Here is a 17,509-nt window from a genome sequence, read left to right as displayed (position 1 = left end):
TTGAAAGGAGAAAAAAAAGCAAAAGACATGAGGGCCTAATCCGGGATCGAACCGGAGACCTCTTACATTTCAGATTCGGAAACCCAAAGCAAGAATTCTACCACTGAACTTTGGGTTTGTTAGTGTTGCGATGTGGAGTGGAAGATTGGTGAGTATATCTTACCTATCAGGCCTGTTTGTTATGTTTGATGGGGATGGTGAAGTTTAGTTTGGTATATACATGAAATGGTCAAATTGTGCGGGTGTGGTGAGGTGGTGCTAGGCTAGCCATAGTGGGCCGGTCGTGTGTGTGTTGATGAATGTTAGTAATCGTTTAGTAATATCTCGGGGACTTCAAAATTTACATTTTTGCTGTAAATATTATTATCAGTTGAAATATTATCACGAGTCTACATTCGGGTGCTTCCTCTTAAGTTATACGCAGTCTTGATTCTAATTCTCCCGGTGTGGGTGGCTCGGATGTGGGATTTAGAAATCTGATTAATATCCTCTTTCATTTCTACCGATTCTTACTTAACCTTAGCTAGGAAGAACGATGCAATGTTACTTCTTTTTAAGCTTCATCTGAACCGAAGACTTTATCATATTCCTCCTGATTGGATATTGCATCTTTGATCTGATTACCGGACACCAGGTATTTGTTTTCGAAGGAGGAACCCAAGGGGTCATTACCTGAATGGGACTTGCCTTGACGATGAGCTTTCTGTCAGGATATTAATGACTCAATTTTCGTAAATGTAGATTTGGAAAATTGGCCCTCATGTATCGCTTCTTGTAAACCAATGTAACACTACCTTTTTTCTGTTTCTAAACCACTTTAATCACAATAACAATAATATCTGACTATGTCTTCAGTGATCTTTGCTTCCATTCATTTTTATCTCAGGGTGAGCTTTCCGTCTCAAAAAATTACAACCTTTAAGTAAGACTTCTATGACAGCCATATTGTCGATTTTCACCTGCTACCAAGAAGTGCCTGTTACGATGACATGAAATTGCTGTGCCCGGATGACTATCATGCTTTATTTACCTATCATTTATTGCATCATATTCAATCACATAGCTATGCTCACTTATTTGTTTCTCATTCTTCTGATATTACCATATATCGCATTATATTCAAATATATTGTTATGTGCACCCACTTGTTTGTCATTACTCGCAGTACATTCGTTCATCCATCTAGAGAACCTACCGCTGCCACAATATTGCGGATCTGCACCGTCATTGATAGACTGTGATGCTGTCCCAGCACAATTCTCTGTGGGAGCCTGGAGAAAGAGTTTACCGCTGTCTCCCTGCCGCTTTCAATTGACGCCCGGATTTACCTCCGTCTTGAATGGTGGGACTAGATGCTGCATGCGAGTGCTCGTGATTGCTTAGTAATCAGTCCTTCTCTGTCGTCTTGGAGGTGCACACACCCATTCTTATTTAGGGCCATCCAAGGGTCATGCCTGATCAAAGGATGGTATGACTGAGTACTTAATTGAGCAGAGGTAGATGCTCCGGATAATTGAGGACCAAATGCCTTGCGGAATTCTTGTCTCCATTCCCCACTGAGGAAGTCCGCCACTTTGAAAGAAAACGAAGCAGATTGAACTTGTGATATTGTATGTAGTCTGGCTCTCTTTAAGGCAACTACCAGCTCAGTACTTTTCAGTCCCTCTTCTGACCTTACCTCAGTCTTCGCGCGAGCTCACAACAGCTGCCGGAAGCACAAAAGCTTGTCTTCTAAATCCGTAACGAGATGAAAATTGGTGAGTCATGTAAGAATAATATTATGTGTTCCGTGAATGCCTTTCCCATATTTGACAGCCAGTCCGAAAGAACGAAGATTTGTGAGAGGGATATAGTAGCTAGTATATTAGCGGGGAGGAGAGGGTCAAAACTGACGTGCAGACAACAAAATGGCTTCAGCAACCTGAGAGTGTGGGGATTCAGGAAACCAAAGTGGTTCGTGGGATCGGGAAGACTTGACTGAAATGTACGTTTTCAAAGATGTTTATTCCCCCATCTATCTATAAATTCATGGGAGTAATTATTGTAAACGGGGGTTTGCTCGAAGTGCTGAGCTTGGTATGTGTCAACCACAAAGTACCGATGGACCAGTGATTATGATAGAGTATACCGGAGTACTTGCATTGGCAGTACTAACTGAGTTAGATTGAATTATACTTCCATGTTGCAACTATCAACCACATTGCTGCAGGACACCCAGCTCCATTTATGCCCTTCGATCCCAGGTATGCATCGGACCTTCCGTACACACAGGTGGCAAACTGTATTGATTTTGGCAGAATGATTAACATCAGAATCAAGTTCACTACTTGATTTTAAATGAACTGAAAACTGACAAAGAATCTGTACGATGCTGCCAACAAACAACAATCATGACCCGGATAATGGAAGAAGACAGCTCTGATAGATCTCCAGCTAGTCTTGTTAATTAGCCCTACTTTGACTAGAAGGACAGGTTTTGATCTTGAAACACGGAACACATATCAGATCCATTTTTGGGAGGAAATGTACGAAGTTGTTTCCCAGTCAACGGAAAGACAACGCATATAACAAAAATCACAGCACTAAACTAAATGCAAGAGAAAAAACTAGTACAATGACAACATTAACCGGAAACTTTAGCTCAAGGGGTACATAACCACGTGGACACGGCAGAGGTAGACATGCAACAACAAAGACAGATCAACTAAGAAAAAGTGAAGCTACCGGTATTGCTGCCCGTATAGTCATAACGGGATAACCCCTGTCCCTGTCACGACGTGCAACAAATGTCAATTGATAATGCTCTGTGGCGACATCAAAGAAACGTGGCAGCTATGTAATGAGAGCCTAATGTACGAGCGGCTTGAATAGATGTGCAACAAAGTGAGGAGAATTTTAACTGACAAGGTAAGGGAGCGGAGGTGGAACATTGCAATTGGTGAGGAGAGGTCCACTCGCTTGAGTATGAAGGGATATATGAGCGTCCCAATTTAGAAGATTCGGAAAAAAAGACACTGGGAAATACTGTACTTTGTGAAGGAATTATACCTCACCCTAGACATCTTTGGATCCCTTTTAAAAAGTTTTACCATGAAATTTTCATTATACACACTGGACAGATTTTCGTCTACCGATTACCCCTTGCACCAGCTGGGGCATCCGTCCTCCTCCTTCTCAATACAGTCCCCATTGCATCTCTAACTTCCGGATCAGACCTTATGGTGTTTTGTACAAGCCATTCTTTGACTTTCCCCTTTACATCCTCCATCGCACGTGGATCGTTGGCAAATGGGACCACTTCCATACCGTAAAGTCTAGAGGCATCGATTTCTGCAGCTTTTGCAACTTGTTCTAATCGATCAAGTTGCTGCTTCAATATGGTTTCTGGGTTTCCGTTCTGTGAAATAGCCGCAGGCGGCTGTAGTAATGGGCCAAGCTGGGAAAATGCAATAAATAATGTTAAACTCAGTTTTCGGGCGAGTTGAATCAGTTGAAATGGGAGGTATGGCGGATGTGATGTGAATCTTGTAAGGATCGGGTTTATGACATTCGTTGCGACAACTGGGAAATACGGGCGTGAAACCGTGTGCAATTCAAATACGCAAAGTATGATGAGGGTAATACAGCGCCAGTATTTGCCCCATTCTAGATATCCAGCAATACTGAAAGCGTACATAGCTATCCCAGCGACTGCATAATATGGCGCGATCAACTGCGTACCATGGGTAAGGTAGTCTCTGATCGATGAACAATGTTGCCAGGCTGTTATTTCTGGTCCAAATCTTTCGTATGCGAATCGTTTTGCAGGGTTGAGAAGGATGTCTTGGGCCAATTTGAGATGGACAAAGTGGCTCTCAGAGGAAGGAGAAGACGATGACACTTTATCGGGGTGATGAATGGCTGCTAGTCGCCGAAATCTCGATTTGATCTCTCGCTCAGTCGCCGAATGAGGGAGTCCCAGATCTTGGTAGAAGTCTCTAGCTTTGCGAACTTCCCAGTCGGCTTCGTATATTGTGTATAGGAGGTATGCGGATATGACTAGTATGTTGATGCGCCGCCTATGTAGGACCCATTTTGGAGAACCGGGCTGTGGTTTTGGATCGCCGACGCGTATTGTTAATCCATACCATATTGTCTGAACCCATCCTGTAACCAACTACAAAGCCGTATTAGAAAGATCATGTGTATTGTGGATTACATGTTCTCCAAGACTCACATTAGGGAGGAAAGACCAAGCAGCGACAGAAAGGAGATTATTGGTAGACATCTCTCAGAACTCTACCTCCTCCAATAGTGTATCTTCGAAAAGCGTATATCATCAACTCGCAAAAGAGAAAAGTTGGCCGGAAAAATATTCGTCAAATGTTCTTTGTACACTTTTGTATTGGAAATGTATCCCAATCGTGTAATATAAAGCCACTTATCCTTTGGGATCTGCTGCAAGGGCTTATCTTATCGAGACACGCTAGCGGCCGCACGAAAACTTTCGAAGTTCGGTGCTCGAAAAATTCAATGAATGACATTAAAAATCGATCATAACAGAATGTCAATTGAAATGCCTTCACAATCAACGACTGCCGGGACTTCTCCGAAAAAGCATAAGAGCAAGTCGGAAAAGAAGCATAAGTCAACAGATAGTGAGAAAAAGCGGAAACGAGAGAATGGGGAAGAAGGACATCGATCGAAGAAACACAGATCCGAAAAGACCGCACCAACTTCCTCGTCCACAGAAGCCACAGCAGAGGTGTCGCCATTTCATTTACAGACATCCTCCATTTTCTTACCTTTAGCGCCAGTTTCACAGAAGTTCCCTCTTGAGGGTTTATGCGCCGAGCACCTTTCTCCACTCATTCTCACATATTACCCGCCATTCAACGGAGTTATCCTTTCTTACAGCAATCCAAGATTCGCCGAAAAGGCGTTCGGAAATGATGGAGATTCGACTCTGCTACAAAATTTGGACGAATATGCGGTCAGTTGGGCTTGGGTGACCGCCGAGTTCTTACTTTTCAAGCCAGAGAAGGGAGCTTGGTTGGAAGGTTATATTAACTTACAAAGTGAAGGGCATCTGGGCTTAGTCTGCTGGAATCTTTTCAATGCGAGTATCGAGAGAACCAGATTACCCAAGGAATGGAAATGGATCGGTGTAGAGGACCAGGAGAAAAATGAGGAAGCTGAAGAAGGTGCGACATATGCTGAAGATGGCATTGGGTATTATGTGGACGGAGAGGGCAAGAAGATTGAGGGTACCGTGAAATTTCGAGTCAAGGAGATTGAATCGAATCATGACAAGGAACGCGGTTTCTTGACGATTGACGGAACAATGTTAGATGAGGAGGCAGAGGTGCGATTGCTGGAAACCGAGCAGGACAAGGTTGGAAGTAGAGACAGTGCTGGTAGACGTCTTGGTGGTGCAAAAGCTCTTGGTGCAACTAGTTTAGGAGTAACCGTGGAGCCCTCCGCTACGGAAGTGGACATAGGGAAGAAGCACAGACGGAGAGATTGAGGTGTTATATGAGTTTTACACGGCGTTCACGGATACCAGGGTTCTGAATAATGATCATTATTTTAGCTAAAATTGTCTTGTATTGCACTGTACGGTTCGCCCCTACACAAGCCCTAAAGCCTGTAGAGTATGAAGTAACTTTTTTTATCAAATAGCTTGAAGAGTCCAGCAAGGGAAGTTGGAAAGATTCCTCATGTACCTAGCCTCCTGCATCATCAAGCTCATCTAAGAGAAAAGCCCCAGAACATACCTAGTATGTACTGACACGTGATTTCGCATATTTATTTTTTTTATTTTCTGGGGAAGTCGCGAAAGTATTTCGCGTCAAAGGCTGGACCTCTTTCCCCACTGCTCCTCTGCCTATCTCCTAGGAGCGTCAAACGAGTCGATTTTACATTCCTCATCGCCAACATGAGGTTGCGATTAAATGTGCGTAGGTACAATCTTCCTGACTGTCCCATTATCTGGAATGTCAATACCTCAACATCTACGCCCACAGTATCAGAATTGCTAGATCAAATTAATGATGTAATTCCCATCGAATCTACGGAATGGGGGATGGAAGATTATGCTGTTGAGGTGAAGGGAAAAGAAGGCGTTAACTATGAATGTTTACACTTTCAGCCTGTGGGCAAAGTAATGAAGGAAGAAGATGAAGTAATGTAAGTTTGGTCTGGCATTTAATACGCGTTTGCGAAAAATATATTCTAATGCCCATCTTTAGCATACGCCCGCTTCTTACCCATGATCTGCGAGTGCGAAAGATATCTGGAAGGCATCAAATTTCATCTGATGGGAGACACTTGATCGATGGTGCCGCATTTGGGAGGCCTATGTTAAGGAGACCAGCAAACCGTCCACCAATAGATATCCCACCTCGCAAGCGCCGCAGAATCACGTTCGATGAGGAGGACGAAGAGAATGAAGATTTGTTTACCACAGACGCGGCGGATGCTGAACCAGCACCCAAACGAATTGCCTTGCTATCAAACCTTGATGAAGACGAGAATGACGAAGATGACGATGATGACGATGATTTTGAGCCAGATGGAGACGATGATGAGCACGAAGAAGAAAGCGATGAGGATACTGTAAATACAGACAATCGACAATTAGTTATTCATGCAGATTTTGAGGATGACGATGAAGAGAGCGATGCGGGGGCTGAGAATAGGAGCAATCAACAACTTGTTCTGCATGCAGATTTTGAAGATGCTGGAGAAGAAGAAGAAGAAGATTTTGAGCCAGATTTTGAGGAGGGGGATTCAGAGGAGTCCGAGGGGTTTGAGGGTTTTCAAGATGATCAGCCGACCTCGAGCGCTCCCGACAATGGCTTGGAAAAGCCAGGCAAGGTTGACGAGCTATCTACTGCCGATCAAGCTGTTCTTTCAAATGTGAAGAACGCATCAACAAAGGCGAAGATATGTAAATTACACACGGCTTTTCCCAAAGCCTCAATTGCCGTTGTCAAATTTGTTCTAGAAGGATCTGACGAAGATATATCTCAGGCGTTTGAGGCTTTAGCTCGAGGATACGTTCCTGCCCAGTCGAAGAACTCCATTTTGCAAATGTCTTCTAGTCATTCCAAATCTCCGCAGTCGTCGTCTAAGGAACGAGTTTCTAAGAGCGGCAAAACAGGAATTGCCTCTAAACAGAGTTATCCTGCATCAGCCAACGCGATGGATTTAGACGATGAGGAATCTGGCTCCGAGGAGGAGGAAGATGCATTGCTTTCACACTACGACCAGCACGGTTTGCCGCCGGGGTCAATCAAGTCCGGCAAAGCATTGTCTTACATGGCTGAAGCTATGGACGGCTCTCACAATGTCAAGTCAAAACTTACAAAGTTTGAAACTGGTTCCAACAGTAAAACTACATATACCAGTAATGGCAGAAGAACCATTCCCAATAATAAGACTGTTTCTGACATTGAGAAGGGTGCCAAATCGGTCAAGGGAGGTTTGAGCAGTGGCCTTACATCCACACCAGCGATAGATCTCAAGTCAAACGATGATGAAATCACTATCGATAGTGACGATTCGTCACATTCCTCTTCCGAAGCCGAATCAAGTAGTTCTGATAGTAGCAGTAGTGATGATTCAACTAGTGCAGACGATTCCAGTGAAGCTGTTGACGCATCATCATCATCGTCATCCGATAGTGATAGTGATAGCGATAGTGATTCTTCGAGCGATTCCTCCAGTGACGATGGAGCACCTGAAGTCAAATCGAGTAAATTAGCTGTGCCAGAGTTAAAGACCACCAACTCAAAGCCTAACCCGTCTAGCAACGTAGTTCCTCCGAAATCCCGAACGCCAGTGCCTCCTAGGCAGGGTAAAAAAGCGACGCAATCCAGAAATCAACGCCGCAAACAAGGTATCACGCTTGCTAAACTTAAAGAGCGAGGTATCCTTCCGGAGGACACCACAGCATCAGAACTCAAACGGCTGGAGGTTAATGAAAGCACTTCTGCCGAGGATGCATTTGCTGCACTCGCAGTCTTGAGAACCAATACCAAATCCGCCAAAATTGAGAATGGAACAAGGAAGGCACTCTCAGAAGCCGATGAGTTTGACGCTCGTAGACGTGAGTTGCTGGCATCTCTTGCATCCGGTGGTATTGAGGTGTCTCCGAGAAGTGGCAAGGCTGTGGTTGATATCATGGATGTTGATATTCCGAAAATGGTTAGCGACGCTCCCAGGACTGCCAAATATACGCAAAAGGAGCCTGGTGGAGATTCCATTGTAGCTGAGGTGCCTCCGCAAGAGAATTCTAACCCTACGCCAACAAGTGCAGATCAACCGGCGGCTTCAAGACGATCAAAGCTAGACGTAGGTGCTGGCCGTCGATTATTATTTGGGGCACTTGGTATGAAGAACCCCAAGACGAAGAAAGATGAGGACAAGCTTCGTAGTGACTTGATGAAAGACGTTCGAGTTTCGAAAACTATTAATACACCCGAAGAGCCTTCAATCCAACAGACTGAAACTGCCGATGTTGATGATTCATGGAGAGATAAGATTGTCTATCGAGCAGTCGAATGTTGTCAAGAAGGTATTGTATTAAGTGAACCTCCATTTCCATTCGTTCAACGATGGGATCCCCAGCAGCAAAACTATAGAGGTGGCAAGAGGAAGAACCAAGGTCAGGCGTACAATGAAGAGCCTCAAGGTTCAAAAAAGCAAAAGCGACGCAAGGGAAAGCAAAACTACGCTGAAGAACAAGAGGAGTACTTTGATGAATCTTACCAGCAAAGCTATGAGGAAGATGCCATGGAGACACAATCGACAGAACCACCAGCAAGACAAGTTGAAAGTGTGGAACACAGGCCTGATACAGGAGATCTTATTCAAGAAACCCCTGATCTGGTCGAACTTCCAGAAGATCCAACTACCTTACCAGACCTTGAAGCGAATGCGGTCCAGTCAGGAATGATAATTGCCTTCAAGCAAATGCTCATGGACGAATCCACAAAATGGCAGCCACAAATTTCAGCTTATCGCACGGCCTCTGTTCTTTCAGTCGACGACAACGGTAATATCTCAGTTTCCTTGGCAAGAAGAGACAGAAATCACCCTGTGAAGCATTACGATGAGAATGGACAGAGAATTTGGGGCAAGTTTGAAATGCCCGATGAGGAAGAAGAAGAGGAAGAGGACGATGGAGAGATGGCCGTCACCTTCAACGAGCTTGTCGAGCCCAAGATTGTCGAGCCTGCTCCAGTAAGCCTGTCGACAGAAATTTCCAAGTCTGGCATGACGACTGATGAATCAGTGACCTTAAACGAAAAAGCAGATGAAATACAGTGCTCTCATGTGACTGAGACGCAATATTTTGACACAGACCCACCTGCATCTGCCGAAACTGTGGACGTAATCAGTACGCCACGTAACTCGAAGTTAGAGTATCTGCAAGCTGAAGCATTACCGGAATCGATCACAGATAGTGCTAAAGAAGATATCTCAAATCTTATCAAAGAGGCTGGTTTCCGCTCTAATGTGCCCTCCTCCGTAGTTCGAGACTTTGCTCCTAACGGCCTGGAAAGGCGTGAAGATGCGCCAACGCTCGATGAAATGAGGACGGAAATAATGGCAGATATTGACGACACTTCATTTTCACCAAAGTTCAATGGCTTTGGCTTGAGTTCACCGGCTCGACAACGGCAAGCTACAACTTCCCCGGACAGGCAACAATCGAGTTGGCACACTGTAGATTCTCAAGAACCTTCAAGCGCTCCAGCTCAGAATAAACCAGAAATGATTGAAAATCAAGAATCTGGAACAACTTTACGGAAGGACCGGTCGAAAAATATGATACAAGTAACCTCCAACGTACCAGGCATTCATACCAAGCCACCCACCAAGAGAATCAACGTTGATAAGGCTCAGGCGCAATGGGAAGCCCTTCAGCCACGAAGAAAGGCTACCAGTCCAGTTGAGACAGACCTAACACTTGATACGATCGAGGTAGATTGCGGAGTGGCGAATCCAAAATTGTCGGGGCAATCATCTTTCACGAGTTTGGTCGCCGACCATGGACGGCAACCAGATTTCAGTTTTGAGAATATGCGACGCCAGGAACTTCATGATTATAGAACAGACGGCATGGCAATGGATATAGACACACACGATGGCGATGTATCTGAAGATGAGCCTGAACTTCCTCCACGCCGAGTCAATGCATCTAATATGCCCGTTGAGAACAACAATATGGTTGAGCCCTCATCGGAAGATTTTCCAACTGTTGAAGAAATGCTGAGTCAACCTTCTCAACCCTTGACGAAGCATGGGAAGAGTGCTCCACAGCCCTCATCAAAGAATCCTCGAGCTGCTGTTGAGAAGGATAGAAAGATTTTGGCAGCATTCGATGATACACAGTCTTCAGCAACCAAAGCCGGTGAGAAGAGGAAGAAAGTTTTAGCAGCATTTGATGATTCGGATACGGATTCAGATATGGCACAGATTAAATCTGAGGTTGAATGGAAGAAGGAGGCTGAGATGAAACCAAAGAAGGTCATGGCCGCATTTGATACTTCTGATGAAGAGGATCAGATTACGCCTAAAGCTTCCAAACCTACCAAGTCTCAACATGAAACTTCCAACGTACCTCAAAGCTCCCAAGTCGTTATGGACCTGACCCTTTCAAGCGATATCGAGCCTGAACAGGAGAAGGAGAAATCAGGGGCCAATCACTCCGACGGAGACGACGATTTTCAGGTTGGATGGGGACCAAAGACGAAAAGTAATCTGACGGGATTGAAGAGACAGGGGAGCAATAACTTGGGAGGCACAACAAACGCTTCTTTAAACACCAAAGCTTCCAAAAGAAGATTTTGAGCATTTAGGCTTATAAAAGTCAAGTCCGGATTGTATTGCAAGGAAATGTACTTCTGATTGACAAGCGTTGCTTGTAAAACGAATAGTAGCTAGGTAGTGAGTGTGTGCCACTTAGCGGATTAGAATAGCAAGATACAACAGGCAGCCACAAAAATTAATATGATTACAGATAACCATTCACAAACTATGCTTTCACATTTTTCAACCATGAGAGGTTTTGTCTGCGCCGGATTCGATTCTTATTTACAGCTGAATAGTGGTGGTGATGGGTGCTTTTGTGTTAACCATTCATCTTCAATCCCTCCCTATCGATCTTCATTATCAACCTCCGCAACACTACAGGCGGTCCTTCTCGATCTTTCTTTCCTTTTATTTAACCTTGTAAGACGAGTCACCTCATAATGTTTTTCATGTTCCCCGTTTCGATGTGTAGAGTTCTTCATGTTTCGTTTCATCTCATCCTTGCAGTTATTAGATGTTAATTAAGTCATTCGTTTAGCGAGCCTTCAGCCAAGGGCACTGTATTGGCTTTCGATCATTCAAGAGTGATTCTTGATTTTGAACGGAGTTCAGGATTTCCTTCTAGGATTTCCTTCTAGAATTTTTTTTATATTCTACCAGCATCCATTCATTCCTATGCCATGCTTTTTTCTTGATTTCAAAAGGAAACTTTTATCTAGCGATGGATTATGTCACACTCAAGAATACTGGGTAAAGTATCTTGTATTAGAAAATACTAAGCTAAGGAGAAAAGAAGAAGGAAAACAAGAGTAGAGAGTTTTCCTATGATTAAATACAAACGGGGCATGCCACGTGACCCGGAGGTGTGAGGCGTCACAGATTAATTTGTAAGTGCGAGTCGGGCGGGATCTTTTTGCTTATGTTGAGTTGATATAATCTCATATGCCTATATATTTATTACTATGAAAATTCACTTCTTTTCATTCAAGATATCTTCTTGGTTACTTTTGAATATACTTGGTATACTCTAGTATATAAGTCTAGTACCCTACTTTCCGACCACCCCCTAATTCCGGCCATTTTTTACACCAAAAATCGTGATTTTTAACTATTAATAACTTTATAATTAATAAATATAATTTTTTGAAATTTTAATTATGAATTTATTATATAGATATTAGTAAATTCCAAAAATTTCGGATTTTTCGTGATTTTATTGATTGAAAAATTGAAAGTTGAAATTACGATTTTTCGATTTGTATATGTAACGATACTGTACCGGAGGCAGCGGCTGCCTGAGGTTTCGTCTGATTGGTAGTTGTGGGTTAAGGCTTTATCACTAGTCTTCACTTGGAAGTGAAGTCGTTACTAGATCAAGTAGAATGTAGGTAAACTAATTGATAACTAAGTTGAGCACGAAGCTCCTAAACTATGAAACTACTCTGACTATATACTGAACAATAAAGGGGGCCCCTAAAAGCTTTCTGGCTCCTCAAGACTCCTTATCACGCGATTTCTGATGGTGCGTGCGCATACGATCTTCAGGTGACCAAGATCACATACTAATTCGATGAAATCTGATCGTGTTTGCACACGGCCTAAGCTCTCCTAATTAATCAGTTTGCTACCATCGTAACACCATCAATCCTAATGGTGAATCGTGACACTATTCCCCTCTTAGCCAAGCGTCGTCCCGATCGCTTATAACATCGTCGATTCTCCCCACATGATATGTACGATCCATTCATGCTTTAGGGAGCATGATTGGGAGAGACTTGATCGGCAGGTTGATAAGTTAAATGCTGAAATTGCTGAATCATCTGCCAAGACTGCTCGTCTAGTTAAGCAGAAGGCTCAGCTCAAAAACGACGTGATGAAATGTTACGTTGTGGGCTCCAATATCTTGATGAGCTCGATACTCTTGAAGAGAAAGAAAGAAAAGAGAAGGAAAAGGAATTTGCTGCGTCCTCGGCGCCTGTTGCTCCCTCCAACCCCTTTGGTCAATTTGGTCAATTTGGTCAATTTGGTCGATTTGGTCAATTTGGTCAATTTGGTCAATTTGGTCAATTTGGTCAATTAGAACAAACTGGTCCTTCCGACCTTCCTACGACTGGTTTCGACTCTTTCGACCCTTCTTTACTGAGTGCGATGAATTCTCCTTCCGTGCAGGCCGCGTTGAACCCCCCTTCTTTCTGGGCAAATTCGGATTCTGTCGGCGAAACTCCTCAAACTTCTCAAGGTGCTTGAGGTCTTTTTCCAGTTCCCACGTGTTCTCGGAGTCCGGGTAATCTTCCCATTTCACCAAATATTTGACCTTGCCTCTAATATATTTGCAATCTAGTATATTCTCCACCTCGTACTCGGCGTTCTGGTCTGTGGATATGATTTCTGTTTCAGGGGCTTTAGGTGCCCCTGGTGGTGCTAGTTCGAGCAAGGATATATGGAATACTGGATGGATGTTCATATTCTTTGGTAGCGCCAATTCATAATTCAAGGGTCCTTTAACTTTCTTGATTTTGAATGGTCCTAGTTTTTTATGGTCCAGTTTCGCACTTGGTCTCTTAGTTTCGATATTCTTTCGAAGTAAATAGACTTTATCCCCCTCTTTTAGCGTTGGCTCCTGACTACGCTTTTTGTTGTAGTAATGAGCGTTCCTTTCAGCAACGAACTTAAGTTCGGCTGCGAGTTCCTTGTGAACTTCTTTGAGTCTCTCTGTTTGTACCATGGCGGATTGGTTTTCTACTTCTGGAATGCCAGGTTCTCGATATGCGACCAGTTCGTACCCAAAGTTGGCGTAGTTCGGGGTGACTTGTGTTGTTTCTGAAGCGGAACTATTGTATGCGAATTGTGCTAAGGGTAGTAGTCCTACCCAGTTGTTCTGTTGGTAATTCACATAGCAGCGAAGGTAAGCTTCAACAACCTGGTTTACTCTTTCATTTCCTCCATTTGTTTGTGGGTGGAATGCTGTAGACATTTTCCTTTTTACGCCTAGTAGTGCTACTAAGGCGGACCAGAATTTTGATGTGAAGAGTTTATCCCTATCTGAGAGTATCTCCTCTGGTAATCCATGTACTGCAATGACCTCTTTAAGGAATATAGCTGCTAGGGTTTCTGCAGTTAAAGTGGTTTTGCATGGTACTAATATCATGTATTTGGTTAACCGGTCTATGATAACTAGAAGGTAATCGTATTCTACTCCTGTCGTTGGATCCTTGGATTTAGGTAATGGTCCTATGAAATCCCATGATATTGATTTCCATGGTGATGGTGGTATTTCGGTTGTGTGCATCTGTCCGTAGGGGGCATGGTGGGAAGCCTTGTTCCTAATACAGGTATCACACTCGGTGACCACTTTATTGACCATGGTTCGGAGTCCCGGACTCCAATACTGTCTTTTAATTCTTAAGTACGTCCTTCGTACTCCTTGATGTCCATGAGCTGGCAACGCATGCTGCTCCTCGATGAATTCGGGAGCAATGCTACTTGGTAGCCATATTTTCCCTACTACTCGTATCAATCCGTCAACGGTCACTGGCGGCTCAGGCCATTTGACACCTTCCTTGTTCTGTTGTGCCCTTATGAGTTTGTTTCTCCAGACTTCCGTTGGTTTATTTTCTAAAACGGCGATTTCCGTTAGATTCGGAACGAGATCCCCATTTGGTAATGCCTTCAGGATTGCCGTCTCTTGGTAGGTCTTATCATCCTCGTAACCTGGTGGCCTACTCAGCGCGTCTGCTCTTGCATTATCTTTGCCTTTGACATGCTTGATTATCAAATCAAAACTGGCCAATTCCTCAGCCCATCGAGCTAATCTACGATTATCCAGGACCTTAGTGGTAGTAAAGGTTCGTAGGTTCATGTGATCAGTGTGGATGATTACTGGGAATTTAGCCCCTTGGAGGTAGATCCTCCAATGTTTCAGTGACTTGACTATAGCCATAAGTTCCTTCTCATAGATGTTGTAATTTTGTTCTGTTTTATCCATTTTGCTAGAATAATAAGCGACTGGGTGCAGTTTCCCGTTGTCGTCTCTCTGGAGATGGACTCCTGCTACACAGGTATCGGAGGCATCCGTCTCGATGATACTCTCCCGATCGTCATGATAGTTATACAATATGGGTTCCCTGGTGAATCTATCCTTGATTTCTTGGAAGGCTTGCTCCGCCTTCTCATTCCAAACGAATCCCACACCTTTTTTTGTCATCTCCGTAAGTGGTTCTACCATTTTGGAAAAGTCTTTGATGAATACTCGACAAAAGTTGGCGAACCCTAGTATGGTTTGTACATCCTTGACGTTTCTAGGTCGTTCCCAATTCTTTACTTTCTCAGTTTTCTCCGGATCTATGCTCATTTGTCCTGGTTCTATGACATATCCTAGAAAGGTTACCTTTTTGACACTAAACTCGCATTTCGATAACTTGAGTCGTGAATCGACCTTCCTAAATGCCTCGAGTACCTTAATGACATGTCCTTCATGCTCCTCCACCTTCTGGGAGAAGATTAGGATATCATCCAAGTAACAGATTACGAATGAGCTAAATTCTTTGAGTATTTCGTTGTTCTGTCGTTGGCATGTGGCAGGTGCATTTGTTAGTCCGAACGGCATAACAGTATATTCCCATAGCCCGGAAGGTAGTATGAAGGCGGTCTTCCATTCATGCCCTTCCTTGATTCGTATCAAATTGAAAGCATTTCTCTGGTCCAATTTAGTGTAAATCACTGCCTTGCTCAATTTATCCCTTAACTCTTGAGCTTTGGGTATTGGGTACACATCCCTGATGGTCCCATCGTTCACTCGGCGGTAGTCTCCGCAAGGTCGACCATTCGGATCTCCCTTTTTGAATGCTAATAATACGTTGGCTGCGCAAGGGGACTTGGATTTCCTAATCCATCCTTTCTTTTCAGCTTTAGATCTGTATTCTTCCCATACTCTCAGAGTACTGGGGTTATGTGGTCTCAACTTCTCAGCCGGGGGTACGAATCCCTCTTTGAAGTTGATCTCATGATCCTAAGGTTTATGTTCTGGCAGGGCTCTCAAATCCTGCGGGTCTTCGAACAGCTTGGCGAACTTTCTGTACTGCACTGGAATCTCTTTTGCATCGGTCTCGCCGACCAGTGGAGGATCCGTGGCTGCCATAGCACGGTATCCGGCCTCCCCAGAAGTCTGTTCCTTCGGGCCATATAGTCATTCGTTCTTGCATCTGCAACGATCGAATGTAAGGGTATCCTTTACCCAATCAATGTTTGGATTATGCCTCTTAATCCAAGGGGTTCCTAGGACAATTGCATGTCTGCCCAACGGTACTAAGTCCATTTTGACTTGCTCGGTATGTCCTCCTGGCATGATCATTTTGATGACGCTAGTTTGTCTACGTACCCAGCCATCTACTCCGACCTTCTTGCCTCCCAACAGCGTCAGCTGGTAGGGGTGCTCCTTTGGCTCGGTGGGGATCCCATTCTCTTTGGCAAAGTCGGGATCCATAAATATTCCCATAGCTCCTGAATCGATCAGGGCCTTGACTTCCTGGTTCTCCAGGTTGACTTCTATGATTAATTGTCCAATCTCTCGGAAGCTACCCTCTAGGGAACCCGCTTCTCGGGATCCCAGTTTCTTGGTTCCAAATCTTACTTGTTTCTTGCCCTTCGCGGCGAAAGGCTTTTTCTGGGAACAATCCCTAGACATATGTCCGCTTTTCCCACAGGTGAAGCATAGATTGTTTTCCCTGCGTCTCTTTTTCTCTTCAACGCTAAGTCCATTTGGTTTTTGGTGGCGTTCAGCTCCGTCCAATTCCATTGGATCGCCGGCATCATCGTATCTGTTCTGGCGCTGATGTTTTGGAAACTTTCTACTTTCTTGAGTGATTCCCTTCTTCTCCATTCGTCGTTCATAAAAACGATTGTCAATTAGGATGGAGGTCTCGATTAACTCGGAAAGGTTTGGCGGTTTCGGAGCTCTAGCTAGCTCGTCCTTGATGATATCCTTGAGTCCCTCATAGAACTGGGATCTAAGGTAGTCATCATCCCATGTAATACGCCCGGCGTATTGTTGGAATTTAGCAGTGTAGGCTGTAACTGACCCTGTCTGCTTAAGTTGTCGTAATGCTCTCTCAGCCATGTGATCGGGGTCAACTTCCCCGAAAGCCCTGTCGAATCCTTGTCGGAATGACTCGTAAGTATTGAAGAGGCGGCGTGTCTCAGGTTTCATGTTCTCGTTGAGTTGTCCGTCGGTTGTCTTGGTCATAAGGTCATTGAAGAAGGGTTCGATCCAATTGAACGCAGTTCCTCGGAAGAACGAGATTAACCACAAGATCCTTTGCATTTGTGTCAAGAAAAGGTGTCCATTGAAAGCGTAGTAGAGATCAGCTTGTGCGACAAAAGCTCGATGCTTGCTACGATCTCCGTGGAACAAGTCAGGGGTGGATACCTGGATTGCTCGTCTCGGCTCCATGGTGGCGGCGGCCTGCTCTGGGGCCCCAATGGAAATGAAGGAAACTGGTTCGGTGGGTTGCTGACTGGAGTCCATCGTAATTGATATAGCTTAACCGTAACGGTGCTCAAAGTGTAACGATACTGTACCGGAGGCAGCGGCTGCCTGAGGTTTCGTCTGATTGGTAGTTGTGGGTTAAGGCTTTATCACTAGTCTTCACTTGGAAGTGAAGTCGTTACTAGATCAAGTAGAATGTAGGTAAACTAATTGATAACTAAG

The 17,509-nt window shown here is 44.2% G+C and overlaps 7 protein-coding genes and 1 non-coding gene across 8 annotated transcripts; 4 read left to right on the top strand and 4 right to left on the bottom strand.

Annotated features, from left to right (window-relative positions):
• Nucleotides 1–32: 32 nt before the first annotated feature.
• On the bottom strand, nucleotides 33–116 carry SS1G_14531. Its single transcript has one exon. It is a non-coding gene; the product is annotated as a tRNA-Pro (tRNA).
• Nucleotides 117–1,465: 1,349 nt separating this feature from the next.
• On the top strand, nucleotides 1,466–2,568 carry SS1G_00937 (predicted protein; the record flags this gene model as incomplete). The annotated part of the gene is made up of 4 exons (XM_001598798.1): nucleotides 1,466–1,468; nucleotides 1,918–1,953; nucleotides 2,164–2,243; nucleotides 2,466–2,568. 4 exons carry the CDS (start codon nucleotides 1,466–1,468, stop codon nucleotides 2,566–2,568), a joined length of 222 nt encoding a protein of 73 aa, XP_001598848.1.
• A 559-nt stretch (nucleotides 2,569–3,127) lies between these two features.
• SS1G_00936 (hypothetical protein) lies at nucleotides 3,128–3,723 on the bottom strand (the record flags this gene model as incomplete). Its single annotated transcript, XM_001598797.1, has 2 exons — nucleotides 3,128–3,436; nucleotides 3,721–3,723. 2 exons carry the CDS (start codon nucleotides 3,721–3,723, stop codon nucleotides 3,128–3,130), a joined length of 312 nt encoding a protein of 103 aa, XP_001598847.1.
• A 457-nt stretch (nucleotides 3,724–4,180) lies between these two features.
• On the top strand, nucleotides 4,181–4,294 carry SS1G_00935 (hypothetical protein; the record flags this gene model as incomplete). Its single annotated transcript, XM_001598796.1, has 1 exon — nucleotides 4,181–4,294. The coding sequence occupies one exon, from the start codon at nucleotides 4,181–4,183 to the stop codon at nucleotides 4,292–4,294; it is 114 nt and encodes a 37-aa protein (XP_001598846.1).
• Nucleotides 4,295–4,543: 249 nt separating this feature from the next.
• SS1G_00934 (hypothetical protein) lies at nucleotides 4,544–5,506 on the top strand (the record flags this gene model as incomplete). Its single annotated transcript, XM_001598795.1, has 1 exon — nucleotides 4,544–5,506. The coding sequence occupies one exon, from the start codon at nucleotides 4,544–4,546 to the stop codon at nucleotides 5,504–5,506; it is 963 nt and encodes a 320-aa protein (XP_001598845.1).
• Nucleotides 5,507–5,917: 411 nt separating this feature from the next.
• SS1G_00933 (hypothetical protein) lies at nucleotides 5,918–10,842 on the top strand (the record flags this gene model as incomplete). Its single annotated transcript, XM_001598794.1, has 2 exons — nucleotides 5,918–6,168; nucleotides 6,231–10,842. 2 exons carry the CDS (start codon nucleotides 5,918–5,920, stop codon nucleotides 10,840–10,842), a joined length of 4,863 nt encoding a protein of 1,620 aa, XP_001598844.1.
• Nucleotides 10,843–12,907: 2,065 nt separating this feature from the next.
• On the bottom strand, nucleotides 12,908–15,028 carry SS1G_00932 (hypothetical protein; the record flags this gene model as incomplete). The annotated part of the gene is made up of 1 exon (XM_001598793.1): nucleotides 12,908–15,028. One exon carries the CDS (start codon nucleotides 15,026–15,028, stop codon nucleotides 12,908–12,910), a length of 2,121 nt encoding a protein of 706 aa, XP_001598843.1.
• Nucleotides 15,029–15,811: 783 nt separating this feature from the next.
• On the bottom strand, nucleotides 15,812–17,326 carry SS1G_00931 (hypothetical protein; the record flags this gene model as incomplete). The annotated part of the gene is made up of 2 exons (XM_001598792.1): nucleotides 15,812–15,967; nucleotides 16,181–17,326. The coding sequence occupies 2 exons, from the start codon at nucleotides 17,324–17,326 to the stop codon at nucleotides 15,812–15,814; spliced, it is 1,302 nt and encodes a 433-aa protein (XP_001598842.1).
• Between the last annotated feature and the right edge of the window lie 183 nt (nucleotides 17,327–17,509).

This window comes from Sclerotinia sclerotiorum, genomic scaffold (assembly GCF_000146945.2).
Source record: "Sclerotinia sclerotiorum 1980 UF-70 scaffold_1 genomic scaffold, whole genome shotgun sequence".
NCBI lineage: Eukaryota > Fungi > Ascomycota > Leotiomycetes > Helotiales > Sclerotiniaceae > Sclerotinia > Sclerotinia sclerotiorum.
This window is presented reverse-complemented; position numbering and strand designations above follow the sequence as displayed.